General features: G+C 50.8%; 1 protein-coding gene across 3 annotated transcripts; it reads left to right on the forward strand.

Annotated features, from left to right (window-relative positions):
- The first annotated feature begins 6,823 nt into the window (after positions 1-6,823).
- LOC121299630 (calcium-binding protein 1-like) lies at positions 6,824-18,780 on the forward strand. 3 transcript variants are annotated; one of them, XM_041227480.1, is made up of 8 exons: positions 9,065-9,403; positions 12,465-12,637; positions 14,778-14,966; positions 16,348-16,378; positions 16,604-16,747; positions 17,362-17,471; positions 18,033-18,180; positions 18,298-18,780. In XM_041227480.1, the coding sequence occupies exons 2-8, from the start codon at positions 12,593-12,595 to the stop codon at positions 18,321-18,323; spliced, it is 693 nt and encodes a 230-aa protein (XP_041083414.1). In that variant the 5' UTR covers positions 9,065-9,403; positions 12,465-12,592; the 3' UTR covers positions 18,324-18,780. The 3 variants fall into 3 exon arrangements, with proteins under 3 accessions (XP_041083412.1, XP_041083413.1, XP_041083414.1); XM_041227478.1 differs by lacking the exons at positions 9,065-9,403; positions 12,465-12,637 and adding an exon at positions 6,824-8,060 and having other exon boundaries at positions 18,298-18,778; XM_041227479.1 differs by lacking the exons at positions 9,065-9,403; positions 12,465-12,637; positions 14,778-14,966 and adding an exon at positions 6,825-8,060 and having other exon boundaries at positions 18,298-18,777.
- The last annotated feature ends 2,153 nt before the right edge of the window (positions 18,781-20,933 follow it).

The following is a 20,933-nucleotide window of genomic DNA, read 5'->3' on the forward strand; positions in this document are numbered from 1 at the left end:
GATCCTGAGAAACTGGAAGAAAACAAAACAACCCAACACATCCTCCTTTGACTGCTTATGCCAAAGGTTCGCACAGATCACCTCCAATTTATTGAAGCGATTTCACTGCTGGGAGCTGAAGCAGTTATGGCAAAGATCCAGGCAGGTGCCCTCCCCTCTGCCTGCCTGCAGGGTGCACTGTGGAGTCAGGGCTCAGCTTACTCAACGATCTGACAAATATAGCTCCTGTGTGAATCGTGCAGGGAGGAGGGGGGCAGGAACAAGCCAAAAAAAAAACGGACTTTCTAGAAATAAGATTTAAATGTCGTTTCTGCTGCTGGCTGCTTCAGAACCCGAGCGAGGGATTTCATTCTCTTTCAGGTTTTGCCTTCTAGCTGAGGGTTCAGCACTCAAGGCGATTGCAAGAGCTTCTTGCAGCTCGTGACATTAACAGTTTGTGCAAACTGTGTCCAGGCCGTGGTGCACGTCTCCCTGAAGCTGGATTGAGAGAGAGCACAGGAGCCACTTTCATAGCGTTGAGTTCCCAGAGCAGCGTGGGAGCTCTTCAGAGGAGAGTGGGTGTCTGCAGTATCACACTGCAATTTAATTCCCAAATTACAACAAGATCCTGCATGCAAGAGGGTAATTGCCCTTGTTCCTTTTGTACAGAGAATAAAATCTGCCCTTGTCTCCTTTTAGATGAGCTGCTGCAGTCCTGCTTTACAGCGTGCCCCTGTGCTGCATGGGAAGCAGCTGCTTGTGAGTGATGCCTCCTTCCACAAATGATGCCAAACAACAAAGCAGCCTGACAGAGGCACCACAGTGGCAATGCAATGTTTATGTAAGATAGCACATGCAACAGGCAGCTGCAATGGGATGAGGCTGCCATTGGTAGAATGGGCTTCTCTCCCACTCCCCCCTCTCTCTGTCTTTTGAAGTGTTTACTTTTCACTAATACTTTGTTGAACACTTGGTGTCAGAAAACTGAAACCTTTCCAGTGTTTCACAAACATTAGTGCACTGAACTGTACTGTAAAACTGAAACCTTTGCAGTGTTTCAGAAACATTATAAATAGTGCACTGAACTGTACTGTGCTTCAGCTGGAAGGGTGCCACAGTGTTCAATTCTGAAGCAGGTGATTATCTGGCCTCCCAGCCTCCCTATCTATCTATCCACCTCCCTCCCTCCATCCCTGTCTCCCTGCCTGTCTGCCTGCCTGCCTGCCTGTCTACCTGTCTCCCAGTCTACCTGCCTCCCTGCCTCCCTGCCTGCCTCCCTGCCTGCCTGCCTCCCTCCCTACCTTCATCCCTGTCTCCCTGCCTGCCTCCCTGTCTCCCTCCATCCCTATCTCCCTGCCTGCCTGCCTCCCTGCCTGCCTGCCTCCCTGTCTCCCTGCCTCCCTGCCTCCCTTCCTCCCTGTCTCCCTATCTCCCCACCTGCCTGTCTCCCTCTCTCCCTTCCTCCATGCCTCCCTGTCTCCCTGCCTGCCTGTCTCCCTGTCTCCCTGCCTGCCTGCCTGCCTCCCTGCCTGGTCCTCATGTTTATTTGATGTGCTGCTCTCAGGCCTGGCCCGATCGGGTTGCAGTGTCTCTGCTGGGTCTGGTTTCACTACGGGGGAGCTGCAGAGCCACTGAATGAGGTACAAAGAGCAACAGCATACACAACCCTAACCCTAACCATAAAACCTCACCCTCCTCAAACCCCACCTCCATCCCACAGCCACCGGAGAGCAGAGACAGCGAGACTAACCACTAGAACTGTGTGAGGACAGACAGACAGACAGGGGAATGGAGGAATTCCCTGTGCTGTACCTTCCCTTTGCAGTATCAGTCCTGTGCTGTACCTGCCTTAAAGCTAGAGAGAAATGTTCCACTCCTATTGTTTTTTTTGTTACTTAACTGTGTAAAAGTGGAATCTGCGATGAAGAATCAAACAGACCCCTGCGTGAGGCTCTTCCTCCAAGCCCTGTGTGTCTCTGGCAGGGATGGCAAAGGACTTTGCTGCTATTTCTGTGTGTGCGGAGCGACCTGCTCTTGTCACTCTGGCACGCACGCTAAGGATTCAATTAGATTTTCAATCAGCGAGAAGCACTTTCAGCTGCAGGACGAAAGGAGGAAAAATCAAATCTATAAATATCTGTTTTCCCCGGAGAGATGGCAAAGCGTATCGCTCATTCAGGTGAGGGACGTGTGCAAGCAAGCAGAGCGGCCCATCACATCGTCCACCCTGTGACCACTCTGAGGGAGTCCATATACAGAACAACACCAGCCAGTCTACAGTGACAGCTTGGTAAAACCATTGCCATCCAGAGGCTGACAATGCACACTGAAGCCAGTACCTTCAGCACTCTACAAAAGAGCCAGACTCCTCTGCATGGTTATAGAGCTTTTAACCTCATCTCAACCACAGGAGTCACAATCTTTAACAGTAGGGCATCACACAGAACTCCCTCCGTACAGGGTGTTTTCTCTTACACTGTGTTTCTGTGTCGTGTTCAAAGCATCCTGCTTGATTTCTTCCTTTCTATCTACCTGCAATCTTTCCTGACCCTTCAGTATGAGTCACTGTTTCCCTGCAGATCCTGCAAGCTCTGGTTAGTATGCTAGGCAGCATCTCTCAGTCAGCCGTGTGTGCGTGTGTGCATGTGCGTGTGCGTGTGCGTGTGTGTGTGTGTGTGTGTGTGTGTGTTGCGCACGCGCCTCTGTCTGCACACACGGAGGGGGTGGGGCTGTCTGTGTGTGTGTGTGAATACCTGCATGCATGCCTGCCTTTGTCTGCATGCACGTGTGTGTGTGTGTGTGTGTGTGTGTGTGTGTCTGCAGGACACTGCCCGTCCTTGCAGCCCTTACTGAGGGGGCCTGCACACAAGCGCACACACACACACACACACACACACACACACACACACACACACACACACATCATGTTGCTTTCATGTAAACTCTGCAAATTGGAAAACAATGAACGCCAGTGTTTAGTCCCAATTCAAATTGATGTGCTGGTTTAATAATTAACTAAGCGTTGGCTAGCTAGTGGCACTTTTCTCAGCGAATGTTTGTTAATTGCTGATTGGGAGCTCTTAAGTGTTACCACATTAACAGCCCATCAATACCTGAGTTCAATTGAAGCTGCTGAGAGTCAGCAGACTAATTTAGGACCTAACTGGCACAAAAAACTAGACTGGAGTGAATCTCAAGGGCCAGACAGTGCCAGGATAATGGGTGCTTAACAGAGACACATGTGAGCAGGGCAGCACTAGGCAGTGGAAACGCAGCGCTAGTAATACCTGATCTGAGCCCAGGAATAGTTTATACACCCCTGCATCAGGAACAACGTAGTTTCTGATATTGAAACCCTAGACACCTTTAAACTCACTGGAGCTAATGCAAACTGGCATCAACTCATACAAAACTGTTCAGAACAAGGTGGTGTCTGCCTGATTGCTCACTTCTGGGCAGACCGCTGGGTTATAAATACATCCAGTTAGACTGAAACCTGAATTATCAGGTCACCAAAGGGAACGAGTATGTGGGACAGCTTTTCCAAGGTGCCTGAGTCCTTCGCTGCTGTTGAGAAACTAAAAGACAAAAAATAAACCTTCTTTCTGCGGCTCACTGGGTGGGGAGAGGAGGGGAGCGCTCGGTTCAGGTGACCAGTTTGACCAGTTAGACTGCAGCAACTGGCTACTCAGACAGGTCCTTGAACCCAGATCCACAGGCTGCAGTATAGCGTGCTTGAAGGATGGGCTGGTTGCAGTATAGCGTGGTTGAAGGATGGGCTGGTTGCAGTATAGCGTGGTTGAAGGATGGGCTGGTTGCAGTATAGCTGGTTGAAGGATGGGCTGGTTGCAGTATAGCGTGGTTGAAGGATGGGCTGGTTGCAGTATAGCTGGTTGAAGGATGGGCTGGTTGCAGTATAGCTGGTTGAAGGATGGGCTGGTTGCAGTATAGCGTGGTTGAAGGATGGGCTGGTTGCAGTATAGCTGGTTGAAGGATGGGCTGGTTGCAGTATAGCGTGGTTGAAGGATGGGCTGGTTGCAGTATAGCTGGTTGAAGGTTGGGCTGGTTGCAGTATAGGAAGGATGGGCTGGTTGCAGTATAGCTGGTTGAAGGATGGGCTGGTTGCAGTATAGCTGGTTGAAGGATGGGCTGGTTGCAGTATAGCGTGGTTGAAGGATGGGCTGGTTGCAGTATAGCGTGGTTGAAGGTTGGGCTGGTTGCAGTATAGCTGGTTGAAGGATGGGCTGGTTGCAGTATAGCTGGTTGAAGGTTGGGTTGGTTGCAGTATAGCGTGGTTGAAGGATGGGGGTTGCAGTAGTATAGCTGGTTGAAGGATGGGCTGGTTGCAGTATAGCTGGTAGCGTGGTTGCAGTATAGCTGGTTGAAGGGGGTTGGTTGCAAGGGTTGGGTTGGTTGCAGTATAGCGTGGTTGGTTGAAGGATGGGCTGGTTGCAGTATAGCGTGGTTGAAGGATGGGCTGGTTGCAGTATAGCTGGTTGAAGGATGGGCTGGTTGCAGTATAGCTGGTTGGGATTGGTTGCAGTATAGCTGGTTGAAGGATGGGCTGGTTGCAGTATAGGGTTGAAGGATGGGTTGGTTGCAGTATAGCTGGTTGGTTGCAGTATAGGATGGGCTGGTTGCAGTATAGCGTGGTTGAAGGATGGGCTGGTTGCAGTATAGCGTGGTTGAAGGTTGGGTTGGTTGCAGTATAGCTGGTGGTTGAAGGGATGGGCTGGTTGCAGTATAGCTGGTTGAAGGATGGGTTGGTTGCAGTATAGCGTGGTTGAAGGTTGGGTTGGTTGCAGTATAGCGTGGTTGAAGGTTGGGTTGGTTGCAGTATAGGGTTGAAGGATGGGCTGGTTGCAGTATAGCTGGTTGAAGGATGGGCTGGTTGCAGTATAGCTGGTTGAAGGTTGGGTTGGTTGCAGTATAGCGTGGTTGAAGGATGGGCTGGTTGCAGTATAGCTGGTTGAAGGATGGGCTGGTTGCAGTATAGCTGGTTGAAGGATGGGCTGGTTGCAGTATAGCGTGGTTGAAGGATGGGTTGGTTGCAGTATAGCGTGGTTGAAGGATGGGCTGGTTGCAGTATAGCGTGGTTGAAGGTTGGGTTGGTTGCAGTATAGCGGTTGAAGGATGGGCTGGTTGCAGTATAGGGTTGAAGGATGGGCTGGTTGCAGTATAGCGTGGTTGAAGGATGGGTTGGTTGCAGTATAGCGTGGTTGAAGGATGGGCTGGTTGCAGTATAGCTGGTTGAAGGATGGGCTGGTTGCAGTATAGCGTGGTTGAAGGATGGGCTGGTTGCAGTATAGCTGGTTGAAGGATGGGCTGGTTGCAGTATAGCGTGGTTGAAGGATGGGTTGAAGGTTGGTTGAAGGTTGGGTTGGTTGCAGTATAGCTGGTTGAAGGATGGGCTGGTTGCAGTATAGCTGGTTGAAGGATGGGGTTGAAGGATGGGCTGGTTGCAGTATAGCTGGTTGCAGTATAGCTGGTGGTTGAAGGATGGGCTGGTTGCAGTATAGCGTGGTTGAAGGATGGGCTGGTTGCAGTATAGCTGGTTGAAGGTTGGGTTGGTTGCAGTATAGCGTGGTTGAAGGTTGGGCTGGTTGCAGTATAGCTGGTTGAAGGTTGGGCTGGTTGCAGTATAGTGTGGTTGAAGGTTGGGTTGGTTGCAGTGGTTGAAGGTTGGGCTGGTTGCAGTATACCGTGGTTGAAGGTTGGGTTGGTTGCAGTATAGCATGGTTGAAGGATGGGAAAGGGTAGTGGAGTATAGTAAAAGCACAGTGATGAGCATGCTGTAATGCACAGGCAGTGAAGGTACATCTCTCAGAGGAATGCTAAAGCTTGGGCCATGCTTTGTAAATCTGTAGACTTACGTAACCCTGTCACTGGAAGGCAGGGGGTGCTAGTTTGATCTCCACAGCGCTGGAGCAGCTGTCCTGTGACCCTGCAGTCCTGACAGTAGGCAGCCTGGGTCTCTCAGCCTTCCTTAGCTGCAGGGGCTGGGGATTTGCCCCACTTTATTTGTGGGAGAAAATAAAACCAAGCTGTCACTAGTAGTGTTACAGAACGGGTAAAACAGCAGAAGCTGCTCCCGGGAGTCCCAAAATCAATCATTCGGAGATGTTATTTATAGCTGGAAACAGTTCTGTCAAAAAGAAAGAAACACAGCTGTATAGAAATAATGGAGTGTTTTAATAACATGTGCATTTGACTCCTCTGCAGCCGTCATCTTCCCATCAATCACAGGTGCAGATCAGTCCTGGGCGTTGCAGTTCGTCTAGACGCTTGCCATGGTGTTGGTTGTCCTGTGGCACGTGCAGTCTCTGGTACAGATGCTCTAGACATGGTCGGGTACGCTCGTGCAGTACAACCCCGCCTCCACTTCAAAGCCGCTTGACCGCGGGCGTCATATACCGTATACGATGTTATACCGTACAGTGCTTACACAGTGTAATGTGCAGCATGTTAGTATGACTTGGTATGCAGAATCTGCATGGCACACTTGTATAAAAATGTACCTATACTTACACACACGCGGAATATTTGAAGCACAAATGAAAGCTATAGATGTGATACAGAGGTTTCTTTAGATGCACAGACCCCGTAAGACCCCGCAATGCAGTCCTGTGGACGGTCCTGCGGTAATTACATATTACCTGTCAGGAATCATTTGAAATGCCATGGCTGAATGAATCCTCGACTGTGCTTTATGTATTCTATTCATTTATTTTAAAGAGAGAGTGTCTGTCCAGTTCCTCAACCCGGCTTCACGTCCACTCCCTGAGTTTATGACAGGTGCTAGATTATAGCCTCGGCTCGAGTAAGTGCAGCGCGTTTAAAATTACCTGAGCGGTAAAGCAAGCGGGGGTCCCTGTGAGTGCGTCTTTATTGGACTGACCAACGACGCGCTGCAGGTGTCTCATTCATCTTCATGAAGTAAAAAATATATTGTCTGCCATCCCGTCACATAGCTAAATTACAGTTGGCTGAATGAAACACAAGGACGAGGGTACACAGAGCCCGGCACAATCCGGTACTGTACAGTGCTGTTCTGTGTTCATCTCTACAGAGCTCTGCCGCTAGCCACACACTAGAAGAACGCAGACTCCTGCGCCTGCACTCCGAAACTAGCAGCGGCTTTAGAATACATATTACCGGGTACATTTTTTAAATATATAAACACATTGGAGACGAGGCTGTGTTGCAACTGACTATCTTAGGGAAGCAAATAAAAGGAAAACAAACAAACCAGACCGAAATAAATAAATAAATAAATAAATAAATAAAGCATCGACATGAGCTTTCTTCCAAAAAGCGAATCCAAATCGTCTTTGCTGAAATCGGCAGCTGCTGCGAGGAAATCGGCTTCCGACTCAGTCTCCGGGAGGAGAAGCAATCACCACCCCGGCAACCACAGCGGGAGGAGCGGTGGAGGCGGCAGAGCAGTCGAGTCGGACTTGAGCGGCGGCAGCGGCTGTCACGGAGAGCCCCGTTGGCCGGCTGACGGGGATGTCAGCACCCGCAGACCCCTGTGTCACCCGGGCGCCAGCCGGGAGAACGGGGCGAGGCAGGGCTGCAGGAATGAATCGCATGCCACGGCTGCCCCCGGGCATCATCCAGACCAACATCAGGCGGCATCAGGATTGAGCGGTCAGGAGCAATGCAAAACTTCAAAGCATCACCACCACCGGCACCATCACCATCACCATCGCCATCACAACCATCAACACCACCCTGCACCGGGACATCCTCCCCCCCAGCACAGCGCCTCGGACCCCGGGCACTCAGATAGCCTGCCCGCCTCCACCAACGCCGCTACCCCTCAGTCTAAACAGTACAAGGACCTGGCGTGCTTCTACGAGTCGGCGCGGGAGAAATCCCGAGCCGGTTCTTCTCTGAGCCTCGCCTCCAGCCATTCGGGGAACAACCCGCGGCAGACCCCTTCCTCCTCCCCGCTCGCCAAGTCTTCCAGCCGCGCGTCCGGGAAGGCGTGCAAAAGGAGCACCAGCGCCGGGTGTGCAGAGACAGAGTCCAGCCTGTCCCATAATCTCAGACCCATCCTCAACCCGGTGTATGGCCAGGTAAGGAAGAAACGTATTATTATTATTATTATTATTATTATTATTATTATTATTATTATTATTATTATTATTATTATTATTATAACTAAGTTAAAATAATTATTATGAAAAGCAAACCCTATTTTTAAAAGAATGTGATTCCGTGGTTCATGATATTTTAATTAATCGTTTTAGAGAATGGGTGGCCTTTCTGGTACAGTTCTAAATCGGTTCAAATCATATTTATCGAGTAGACACTATTTTATTGCCTTAGGAGAATGTGCTGACAGGCTCTGTGTGACTCACACAGGCTCTTTGCACACGCTTGTGTTGGCTCAAACAGTGTGTGCCGGTCATTGCCACTCGCAGAAACTCAGCTCCCCATTAAAAACAAAGCATTTGATTTTTGGTTGTGTTAGTTCAAGTTGAACTGTACGTGGTGCTGTTCATTTCATCAGCTCTTCCAGTGCTCCTGTCTGTGTGGTGTTTGATTAATGGACAGCCTGCTTTAGACTGCTCTGCAGTTTGCAGTGGATGTATTATTTGGGACCAGCCACACTGCCAAGCTTCCCCACTCAGGGGACAGGCTGCCTGCACTCCCCCAAGGGCACAGTGGGAATGGAGATCCGCCGATACCATATTCTACACGCGGGAGATACAGAGTGGTGGGGGTGCCACACCTCGAACCCCTGGCTTTGCTGCGAATGTCTCAATAGAACTGGACCTGTGTCTAGGTCTCAACTCTCTGTAGCCTCTCTTTGACTGACAGGTGATTTGTGCCAGGCAGGACCTTGTCTCTCGGTTTCCACAGTAACCAGCAGCGCTGTGCTTGCGTGCGTGCGTGCGTGCGTGCGTGCGTGCGTGCATGTGTGTGTGTGCGTGTCGAGGCAGCAAGCAGTCATGCTCCAGGGAATGTTGATACCTACGCGTGTGGCAATATCGAATGTGTATGTGACCAGGCAGGCAGGCAGGCAGGCAGGCAGGCAGGGAGCTGAGAGACATCAGGAGAGAACTGTGTTGAGCTCAGCTCAGCCATGCTGTGCAATGAGCAGCAGTAGTTTATTGTATTTCTTTTGATGGACATACTGGATATGTTCCAGAAAGCAGAATCCAGCCATGGCAGCCTGTGACTCACAAGAGGATCAGGCAGCAAGGGCAAGCAGGATGAGCACAGTCTCTCCTTCTCTCTCCTTTCTCTTTCTCTCTTTCCCCTGCTCTCCTCTCTCTGTCTGCTGTCTGATTCAGTATTGTGGAGTGAAACTGAATGCCAGTCAGCTGGGTCATTAGCATTCCTGACAAGTATCCCACAGAACTGAGACTCAATTACCTGCAATTACCTAGAAATGAGCGTGGTGAGCATCCTGGTGAGTCTGCCTTCTCTTTCTCCTCCTCCTCTTCCTCCTCCTCCTCCTCTATATCATTCCCATCTGATTATTTTTGAGCCCTTGCTAACATCGTTAAACACAATTTAGCGGTCAGGGGTGGACCAGGCTTGTGAATTACAGGGCGGTCTTATTAAGATGCACGCCACTGTTTAGATCATTAAGATCTAATGAAATCAGAGCATGGGTATGTGATTGGTTTATTTCTCATAACAGTAGCTGAGCAGGCTGGCTGGCAGGCAGGCAGGCAGGCAGGCTGCTCTCAATGTACCTTGAGACACCTCAAGGTGAAAGCGATGGCTGTGGTGCACAGACCCCTCCTCCTCTCCCTCTGTCCTTGGAGCAGTGTTGCAATGCAGGCTGTGGCCCCCAGGGGACCTATAGGACACATCAGCAGCATGTCATGTCTCCAGAGGGCTGTGATAACTATTCTCTTCTTGATATTGCTGCTGTGCTGCGTCACAGTGTGGTTTTATTGCTGCCGGCTGCTGTGATCCTGAGTGGAGTGACAATCACAGCACCCTATACTGATATTTTTTTTTTTTATAACAGAGTTAAATAAGAAGTATCAGTTGTAGTTTGTTTGTGCTCTCTGCTGAATTGTTAACAATCCCCCCCCCCCCTTCTGCTTTGAAGATGCCCCCCACAACCTGCTGCTGTACCACTGAGCAGATGTGTCTGACTCACTGTGTGCAAAGTGGGGTTCAAAGACTAGGTCTGGGCTAAAGCATCGTGCACAGAAGGATGGTGTGAAGGGGTTAAGCAGGTCTCAGTAGCCATGCCCTGTAAGACTCATTTAGCAGTGTGTTCCTCCTGGGGCAGTGATGGAGGAGAGCAGGGCAGAGCAGGCTGTGGGAACTGTGCTGCTGTGACGTATTCCCTCGCCTTTCCTCATGCTGCCAAACACAGAGGCAAGCGATCGTTGTTTGACTTTCCCTTAATGGGAAGCAAAAATCCTGTAGGGTCAAGTTAGGAGGCATGATCATCATTTTCTGTTTGCGTTTTCCGTCTGTTTAACTGTCCATGCAGCAGTGCAAAGCAAACACAATGCTGCTTGTACCTGGTTGGCAATATGCACTTCGATATCTCTTGCTACGGAAACTGTTGATTGCTTATCATAGAAGGGAGGGGTGTTTATTTAGTGAATTCAAGTGACAGGCCCATGAAGTCCCAGTCCATTCCCAGGCTGGTCTGGTGCAATATTAATGAGAATATAATACTCTGGAGAAAGGAATGAGGCAGCCCTCACTGTGCAGCCACACAAAAACAAAGCAGTGAGGCGCAACCCCTCTTCGACCCCCTCTCTCACACTCCAAACCGGACCCCCACTTACACAGACCAGTGAGGACACGCAAGCAGGTAGGGCTCTGGGATTGAGTGGTTACAGTGCTGGGCTGCAGTGTGGAAGGCAGTGGGTTTGAGTAGCTCAGTGGTTAGAGTGCTGGGCTGCAGTGTGGAAGGCAGTGGGTTTGAGTAGCTCAGTGGTTAGAGTGCTGGGCTGCAGTGTGGAAGGCAGTGGGTTTGAGTAGCTCAGTGGTTAGAGTGCTGGGCTGCAGTGTGGAAGGCAGTGGGTTTGAGTAGCTCAGTGGTTAGAGTGCTGGGCTGCAGTGTGGAAGGCAGTGGGTTTGAGTAGCTCAGTGGTTAGAGTGCTGGGCTGCAGTGTGGAAGGCAGTGGGTTTGAGTAGCTCAGTGGTTAGAGTGCTGGGCTGCAGTGTGGAAGGCAGTGGAGTTGAGTAGCTCAGTGGTTAGAGTGCTGGGCTGCAGTGTGGAAGGCAGTGGGTTTGAGTAGCTCAGTGGTTAGAGTGCTGGGCTGCAGTGTGGAAGGCAGTGGGTTTGAGTAGCTCAGTGGTTAGAGTGCTGGGCTGCAGTGTGGAAGGCAGTGGGTTTGAGTAGCTCAGTGGTTAGAGTGCTGGGCTGCAGTGTGGAAGGCAGTGGGTTTGAGTAGCTCAGTGGTTAGAGTGCTGGGCTGCAGTGTGGAAGGCAGTAGGTTTGAGTAGCTCAGTGGTTAGAGTGCTGGGCTGGATTGAACACACTCATTGAAAAAGGCAGGTTGATCTGGTAATATTAAGCCTATATTTGCACAATTTAACAACGACATGGAGCAGGGTGATTTTACACAGGAATTAACTGACTCCAGCAGCGCAATGCAAGCTGTGTAAGCTGCAGAAGCAAGATTTCGTTTTACCAGCATGAAAATATCTGCAGCTCACAGTGGTGTTCCTGCCCCAGTGCCGAGTGCGTTTCCTCAGACTTCATAAAAAGTGTTTCTTGTTTTGCTAGTGCTCTGAAGATGGAGTGTGTGTGTGTGTGTCTGTGTGTCAGAACTGTGGTTGAGATTAATTTGCCTGTGCACAGTGCGTGTGTGTGTGTCTGGAAATAATGCATGTCTAAGTACATTTGCATCACTGTAAGTCTGGAGGCTGGTGGTCACTTATGGTTGGGTGGTGTGCGTGTGCGTGTGCGTGTGCATGTGCGTGTGTGTTAAGCTTGTGTGTGCCCCTTCTTTTCTCTGGTAACTGTGTGTCATGTATTCCTGTGTGAGCCTCTTTCCTTCCATCCATCCCTCTCTCCCTCGCTATCTCTCAGTCTCTGTCCGTCTCTCCTCGTGTTGGGGAAGGAAGCAGATTTCAAATCTAATCAGTTGTGAGTTCAGAGTATGTCTGCTCTTCTGTGGACTTCTGGCTTGTGGGATTTCTAACTCGTTCGCTCTCTCGGCTCCTCGCTCTCTCGCCCTGCATGCTGGCCCCTCGGCTCTCCCCCTCCCCTCCCCTCAGCCCCGTGCTCACCGGACCCCTCAGCTCTCCCCCTTCCCTCCCCTCAGCTCTCCCCCTTCCCTCCCCTCAGCCCCATGCTCACCGGACCCCTCGGCTCTCCCCCTCCCCTCAGCCCCGGGGCTCACTGACTCTCCCCCTCCCCTCCCCTCCCCTCAGGGGTATGCTCACCAGACCCCTTGGCTCTCCCCCTCCCCTCCCGTCAGCCCCATGTTCATTGGACCCCTCTGTATGGCACTGACCTGCTCCACATCTGGCTTTCCTCCTCACAGGCAGGCAGGCAGCAGCAGCCCTCCTCCTCTTCCTCCTCATGGCAGTAGCTGGAGCTCAGCCCCAGTACAGCATCTCCCCCAGCGCCTGCAGATAGAGTAGGTAGAGAGGGACAGGGGCACAGTAAGCTATGGGCAGCTGTGTGACGTCTCCACTCAGAAGCCTGTCCCAGAAGGTAAGGTGTCTGCTTTACTTGCTTTGCAAAGTGCTCTGCCTCTAGCCTGTGTGGATTCAAACTGAGCTCCAATAGAATATTGTTGTGATGGCACCCGATTAGCTTATAAGCAGATATTTAAAATAATGAGCTCCCATAACAGTGTTGCAGTGCAGTTGTGTTTAATTTGTTCAGTCAGGCACCCTGCAGTCCTCATGGTGCGCTGCATGGTTGTTCCTCGCTCACCAATAGACGTGTGGATTGATTGATTGATTGATTGATTGATTGAATGAATGAATGAACTCCGAAAGCTGTCTGTAAAAGATGCCTCAAGATAATTTATGCAGAATTCAGGGCTGTGCATGGAATCATGCAGCCAGCATATTCAATAGGAGAACTTGGTACTGGAGACTGGAGGAGGTCAACACAGTACAGTACTGGGGATCCGAGAGCCAGCCAATTCAATACAGTACAGTACTGGGGATCCGAGAGCCAGCCAATTCAATACAGTACAGTACTGGGGATCTGAGAGCCAGCCAGTTCAATACAGTACAGTACTGGGGATCCAAGAGCCAGCCAGTTCAATACAGTACAGTACTGGGGATCTGAGAGCCAGCCAGTTCAATACATTACAGTACTGGGGATCTGAGAGCCAGCCAATTCAATACAGTACAGTACTGGGGATCTGAGAGCCAGCCAATTCAATACAGTACAGTACTGGGGATCTGAGAGCCAGCCAATTCAATACAGTACAGTACTGGGGATCTGAGAGCCAGCCAATTCAATACAGTACAGTACTGGGGATCTGAGAGCCAGCCAATTCAATACAGTACAGTACTGGGGATCTGAGAGCCAGCCAATTCAATACAGTACAGTACTGGGGATCTGAGAGCCAGCCAATTCAATACAGTACAGTACTGGGGATCTGAGAGCCAGCCAATTCAATACAGTACAGTACTGGGGATCCAAGAGCCAGCCAATTCAATACAGTACAGTACTGGGGATCCAAGAGCCAGCCAATTCAATACAGTACAGTACTGGGGATCTGAGAGCCAGCCAATTCAATACAGTACAGTACTGGGGATCCAAGAGCCAGCCAGTTCAATACATTACAGTACTGGGGATCCAAGAGCCAGCCAATTCAATACAGTACAGTACTGGGGATCCAAGAGCCAGCCAATTCAATACAGTACAGTACTGGGGATCTGAGAGCCAGCCAATTCAATACAGTACAGTACTGGGGATCTGAGAGCCAGCCAATTCAATACAGTACAGTACTGGGGATCCAAGAGCCAGCCAGTTCAATACATTACAGTACTGGGGATCCAAGAGCCAGCCAGTTCAATACATTACAGTACTGGGGATCCAAGAGCCAGCCAGTTCAATACAGTACAGTACTGGGGATCCAAGAGCCAGCCAGTTCAATACAGTACAGTACTGGGGATCCAAGAGCCAGCCAGTTCTCAATACAGTACAGTACTGGGGATCCAAGAGCCAGCCAGTTCAATACATTACAGTACTGGGGATGTTAATGAATTGAATGCTCTCTGGGTAGGGATTATTTACTCCATTCCACCTCCCCCCCCCCCCCCCCCGCCTCTCTCTCACTGTGTGTGTGCGTGTGTCTCAGTGAGGTGCCTGGTCTGTATTAATCACTGACATGAGGCTCTGAATTTCTATACTGTATAAGGCTCTGCTGGACTGGCAGGCTGGCTTGGTCCTGGAATTTGTCTGAACTACAATACCCTGTTTACAAAGCCTTGCTCGCATTCACCACAAACTACACCCGGCCACTTTCTTTCATTCTTTCTCTCTTCCTCACACTTTTATTTTTCTTTCCCTCAACTGTGGGGACAGTATTAAACCCAACACCAAGCCAGACCCCCAAAGATTTCAACAACAACCCCACCCAAGCAAAGCGCAAGCTGCACGCCCCTCAAGCAACTGAGGAGGAAGGCAGGGCAAAGTGTCTCTGCTCCTGTACAGCTGAGTTGGAGGCACAAAGCCTGACAGCGTCAAGTCTCGTAAGTCTTGGTGTGAGAGGCAGGGAGTGAGCTGTGACCATGGAGTGCAGGCAGGCAGGCAGGCAGGCAGGCAGGCAGGCAGGCGGTTCTGTGAGGGGCCGCTCTCTAACCATGTTTGTGCCCCTCCCTCCTCGAAGATCCGTCGGGAGGAGAAGCGGAGCTACAAGGCAGTGCAGACCTGTGAGGAGGCCGCACCCCCCAGCTCCCTGCTCGACCCCTGTCAGGGCCCCCTGCTGGCTCTAGCGCAGAACTGCACCCTCATGCACAACCTGCTGGGACCCGCCTGCATCTTCCTGCGCAAGGGCTTCGCCGAGAACCGGCAGCCTGTACGTAAGTGTGTCGAACCATGAGTCCTGCCCCCTCCCTGTCTCACCCTAGCATCACCCCAGCCTCACTCTCGTCTCACGTCAGCTTCACTCCCATCTCACCCCAGCATCACTCCCAGTCTCACCTCAGCCTCACTCCTGCCTCACCCCAGTCTCACTCCCATCTCACCCCAGCATCACTCCCGGTCTCACCTTAGTCACTCCAAATCTCAGTCCACCATATCTCCCAAATCTCCATCCCCATCTCACCCTAGTTTCGCTCCTAGTTTCACTAACCTCACTCTGTGTCTCACACCGAGGCTGACAGACCCTGAGGCTTCTCACTCCCAAGTCTCTGCCCCTGTCCATACAAAACTTGAGCCCATCGCTGCCTCCCCCCCGGCCCGTTCAGCAGTGTGTCAAACTTTGCTGCGTTCCCTCCCTCCTCCTCCGGCAGCGCTGCGGGCTCTGGTCCCAGTGTGCAAACAGGTGAACCTGGACTGTGTGCAGTGTGACCTGGCGCGTGTGCCGAGTGCATGTGTATGTGAGCCTCATGCAGCTGACGAGGGTAGACAGTGAGCATGTTGCCCTGGCTCTGTAACCCCCATCTGTCTGCTGCATCGAGCTGGCTTGCACATTCCTCTCTAACCCTTGTGTACAGCGTCCAAGAACAGCCCAGAGCATTACACAACAATCCATCAGCTATTGATTTTTTTGCATGGGATATGTTTATGCCTGTTAGCTTGAGGGAGTAGAGCAGGTAAAGCTTCACTGAGTACAGGGCTGCGTTAGAGTAACTGGACCGAGCCACTCAGATTTGTACTGGGCAGAATCCCAGTATTGTACACAGAGGGGTCTTAAACCAGTGCAGGTGGCTGGGCTGCCACTGTTAAGATACTGGGATCAGTGCAATTTAGTAAAGCCTGTTTGATCCAGAATGAATTTGTTGCAGGTATCGTTTCTTTGAAACCTGTATGAGAAGAGTCTGTATTGATCTGCAGTGCTAATCTATACATGCGTTATACAGGAGGGGCGTGTCATCGTGTGGAGGGGGCGTGTCATTGTGTGGAGGGGGCGTGTCACTGCGTGGAGAGGTGTGTCCCCACGTGGAGGGGGCGTGTTATTGCTTGTAGTTAATCCCTGGTGGGATTTTTAAGGGTCTTGAGCAATCAGAGAGCATGGCTCGTGAGATCCAGTTTATAACTGGCAGGAGCTTTCAATGTTGTCTTTTAGCTGTTTTAGCACCCGGGAGAGAATGCGTTTTGTTGGAGTTGCAAACATGCATTAAAAACAAGCCCACATGAATAAGGATTGAGGAGGCTTGAATCACTCCCTGCTGTATCGCTGAAGCAGAACAGAGACACACAGGTACCTTTCATTACTGTCTGACCTCTCTTCACAGGACAAAGAGCTGAGGCCGGAGGAGCTCGAGGGTGAGTCTGTGTGAGTGTGTGATTGTCTGTGTGTGTGAGTGTGTCTGTGTGTGTGTGATTGTCTGTGTGTGTGTCTGTCTGTGTGTGTGTGTGTGTGTGTATCTGTGTGTGTGTGTGATTGTCTGTGTGTCTGTGTGTGTGTGTGTGTCTGCGGGACGTTTTTTCTCCCTAACCCTGCAGGAGAGGCCAGTAGTGTCTAAGTCTCCCCCTTTCCCTCCCCCTAAGAGCTGCGCGAGGCCTTCAAGGAGTTTGATAAGGACCGTGACGGCTTCATCAGCTGCAAGGACCTGGGCAACTGCATGAGAACCATGGGATACATGCCCACTGAGATGGAGCTGATCGAGCTGAGCCAGCAGATCAACATGAACCGTGAGTCTGCGTGAGTCTGTGTGTGTGTCTCTGTGTGTGTGAGTCTGTGTGTCTGTCAGTGTGTCTTTGTGTCTGTCTCTATGTGTGAGTCTGTGTGTGTGTCTCTGTGTGTGAGTCTTTGTGAGTCTGTGCGCTTCTCTGTGTGTCTGTCTGTGTCTTTATGTCTGTCTCTGTGTGTGTGAGCCTGTGTGTCTGTGTGCTTCTCTGTGTGTCTGTCAGTGTGTCTTTATGTCTGTCTCTGTGTGTGAGTCTGTGTGTGTGAGTCTGTGTGCTTTTCTGTGTGTCTGTCTGTGTGTCTTTGTGTCTGTCTCTGTGTGTGAGTCTGTGTGTGTGAGCCTTTGTGAGCCTATGTGTGTGAGCCTGTGTGCTTCTCTGTGTGCTTCTCTGTGTGTCTGTCTGTGTGTCTGGGAGTATGTGTGAGTCTGTGTGTCTGGGAGTCTGTGTGAGCCTGTGTGCTTCTCTGTGTGTCTGTGTGCATGTCTTTGGGTCTGTCTGTGCGAGTCAGAGACGTTCAGAAACAGCCCTTGAGTGTTGCTGCTCGCCTCTCTCAATGTGAACACTCCTACCCCGAGAGTGTGTGAGCGCACTGCCCTCCTCCTCCTCTTCTGTTGCAGAGGGCGGCCAGGTAGACTTTGAAGACTTTGTGGAGCTGATGGGACCGAAGCTCCTGGCAGAGACAGCGGACATGATCGGAGTGAAGGAGCTGAGAGACGCCTTCAAAGAGGTGAGGGGCAGAGGGAGGGGGGAGAGGGGACAAGGCGCTCTGGGAGGAGAGGGGAGGGAGAGGGGACAGGGCGCTGTGGGAGGAGAGGGGAGGGAGAGGGGACAGGGCGCTCTGGGAGGAGAGGGGAGAGGGGACAGGGCACTGTGGGAGGAGAGGGGAGGGGCAGAGGGAGGAGGGAGAGGGGACAGGGTGCTGTGGGAGGAGACGGGAGAGGCAGCAGACGAGCGGTGATGGTGTGGCCGTGCTCTAGATACTCCCACGAGGAGAGCGTGGGCTTGCCTAGCTGTTTGTTTATGGTGTGTGTAATAATCCTTAATCATGTCACTCTTTCTAATACAATTAGCTTTAATGAATCCTCTATCTTTATTAACTAATTGATTGCTAATTTGCTTGTTATGGCAATAGATACAAGGTTGCCAGTTGTGCCCTGATGAAGGCGATGCTAAGCCGAAATGTTTAGTTTTTTTTCAGTATTTTTTGATATGCGATTTGCAGGATTTCTTCGATTTTCTTTTGTCTTCTCATGCTCCCATCTGTCCCCTGTAACGTGTCCCCTCTCAGTTTGACACTAATGGGGACGGACATATCAGCACTGCGGAGCTGCGGGACGCCATGAGGAAGCTGCTGGGACAGCAGGTGGGACACAGGGACCTGGAGGAGATCCTGAGGGACGTAGACCTGAACGGGGACGGACACGTGGACTTCGAGGGTGAGACTCGCGTTGTCTCTCACAGAGCTCTCCACAGGGCTGCGGCATTTACAAAATACTACAAGAAGTCGACAACGCTTGTCATCGAATTTCCGTTTCTCTCCTCCCTGTCTGCAGAGTTTGTGAGGATGATGTCACGCTGAGGGTTTGGGCTTGGGAGAAACTGGTTTACGGACTGGCAGGGCTCCCCCATTCCTTCCCCCATCTCTCCCTCTGATCAAACCCGGCCACAGGGACAGAGAGCGCCCCCTACCTGCAGAAACTGGAAGACCAGATGAGAAAAGTGACCCGGGGAACTCCGTGCAGCGACCAGGCGCCACCTGCACTCCCCCGCCCTCACCATCCCTGTGCGTATCTGAGGGGTCCCCAGTCCCCCTGGTACATCACCCTCTACCTGGAAGCTGCTGTCGGGCTGGAGGGGGCTGTCACTCTGCCAATCCAGAGCCGTGTCGTCAGTGTGTGCGACTGTGTGGCACGAGTGTGAACGCACATTTATACCAGTGTGTGTCTCTCAGTCTGTGTGTGGGCACGTTCGTCTTTGGCTGTGCGTGTGTGACAGTTTCTGTCTGTCACTGTGTGCGCGTGGGTGTACACGAGTGTGTGTATGTATGTCTATATCAGTGTGTTCGTGAGTGTGTGTCTCAGTGTGTGTGTGTGTGTGAGTGTGTGTATGTGTGTCTCAGTGTGTGTGTGTGAGTGTGTGTGTGTTTGTGTGTGAGTGTGTGTGTCTCAGTGTGTGTGTGTGTGTGTGTGTGTCTCAGTGTGTGTGTGTGTGTGTGTGTGTGTGTGTGTGTGTGTGTGTGTGTGTGTGTGTGTGTGTGTGTGTGTGTGTGTGTGTGTGTGTGTGTGTGTGTGTGTGTGTGTGTGTGTGTGTGTGTGTGTGTGTGTGTGTGTGTGTGTGTGTGTGTGTCTGTGTGTGTGTGTGTGTGTGTTTGTGTGTGTGTGTGTGTGTGAGTGTGTGTGTCTCAGTGTGTGTGTTTGTGTGTGTCAGTGTGTGTGTTTGTGTGTGTGTGTGTGCGCTGCATGCCTAGATTCATTTGTTATTATAATTGTACAAGTTGATAATAAAGGTAAATGGCAGGCAGTGCTGTGGGTCTGATCTGTTTTCACTCCACTTGTGGTCCGGGATGCTGCAGAGAAGCTCAAATGCATTTTACAAGCAGCAGCATACACTCACACGCACACGCGCGCATTCAGCATTGCTGGGTTTGAGAACTTCACGAAGCTTTTAAGAAATACTGGCAGTTGAACCCTGGACAGCCCTGCAGGACTCAAACCACACAGAATCGAGTGCGCAAGACTAAACCCGTCTGCACATCTGATGCACTGGATCTGTTTACACACCACCAACCTGCAACAATGAAATTCCAGCCCTGTGTCTGGTACTGCAGTGCTGAACAGTTTTGTCTTTTTTATACTGTGGAACAGGGATGCAAATAAATCTTCTGAATGACACCAGATCAAACTGACATTTAACAAATGGATTATATAAGTAAGCGCCTGGCCCAGGCTGTCTGTTCCACTCAAGGTGTTTCCTGTCACAGCACCATGCGCAGGCGAACCTGACAGGCAAGATCATCCGGAACCGCTGCACTGCACGCTGGCTCTGCTCCACTCGTCGTGAAGCGCTGCTGCCACCCAGTGGTTCAAGCAGGGATTGCATCCTCACACTGGCTAAGATTTACAATATTCTCAACACGGCGTTTCTGCGTTATCTTAAACAGTACATTCAAGAATAAAAATATTATAGAAAAAAAAATGTAATGGAATATCGTTCCTCCGGTCCAGTCCGGGGCAGGCTTGAGGCATGGAGACCGAACTGCTGAACTTCTGAAGGTCATTAAATTAACCAGAAAATGAATTTCCATTGTACTGCTCCCCTCTGTAAATCTGCAAGTGATATCATTTGGGTTTGTGTAGGCGGACCCCGCACTTTTATCCTGTGTTGAAAACGCACTTTTTTTAGCAGGGAAATACAAAGGAATGTCAATTGAAAAGTGCGAGCACAGCAGGCACTTCGCCTGACCTGTGCTGCTGTAGTATAGTGCTTAATATTTTCATTGCTAATTGTTTTCAAACGGCTTCTTCGTGTCTCGGTGTGAGGTGACTGCCCTCTGCTGGTAGGTAAGCGGAATTGCAGCGCAGCGTTTCAATGGAAGGCGTCTGCAAGAGCATGCAAGCGAGCTGCACACAAGAGACAGCAATGGCAGATTGTATCCAGTGTATATTTACTGCACTGAAACAATTATTATTTAATCATTTAAACCTTGTGGGTACATGCAAAAAGAAAAAGGTAATGTAAGTACAAAAAAAATGTGAATCATTGATTTTAAAAAATGGATCTGAGGAAGACTTGGACTGCAAGCGCTTCCACAGCTGGAGGGGAAGCAGCTCCGTCTGCAGACCTGACGATACGCTGCTTCAGTCTTCTGCAGAGGTCTATAATGATATCAATAGGGGTTCTTTCAGAAGCGGACCCCCGTTGCCAGTAACACCTCTCACAGAGCCTCCTGATCGTCAGGCTAGGGTTGGCGTCTCGGTTGCTATGGAAACATTTTCATTCATTCATGCCTTTCAATCCCACACTGCACCGCACGCACGCTGCGCTGGATTCAGGTGATTGGACAAGCCTGGACTATACCACTTTGTCACTGCAGGGGTGATTCGGTGACACGGTCAAGCACACACACACTCAAAGTAATGATTAGTTACGGTCTCTGTATGTATTATTGTCATTACAAGACAAACTACGC

Source organism: Polyodon spathula, chromosome 25 (assembly GCF_017654505.1).
Source record: "Polyodon spathula isolate WHYD16114869_AA chromosome 25, ASM1765450v1, whole genome shotgun sequence".
NCBI classification, from domain to species: Eukaryota; Metazoa; Chordata; class Actinopteri; order Acipenseriformes; family Polyodontidae; genus Polyodon; species Polyodon spathula.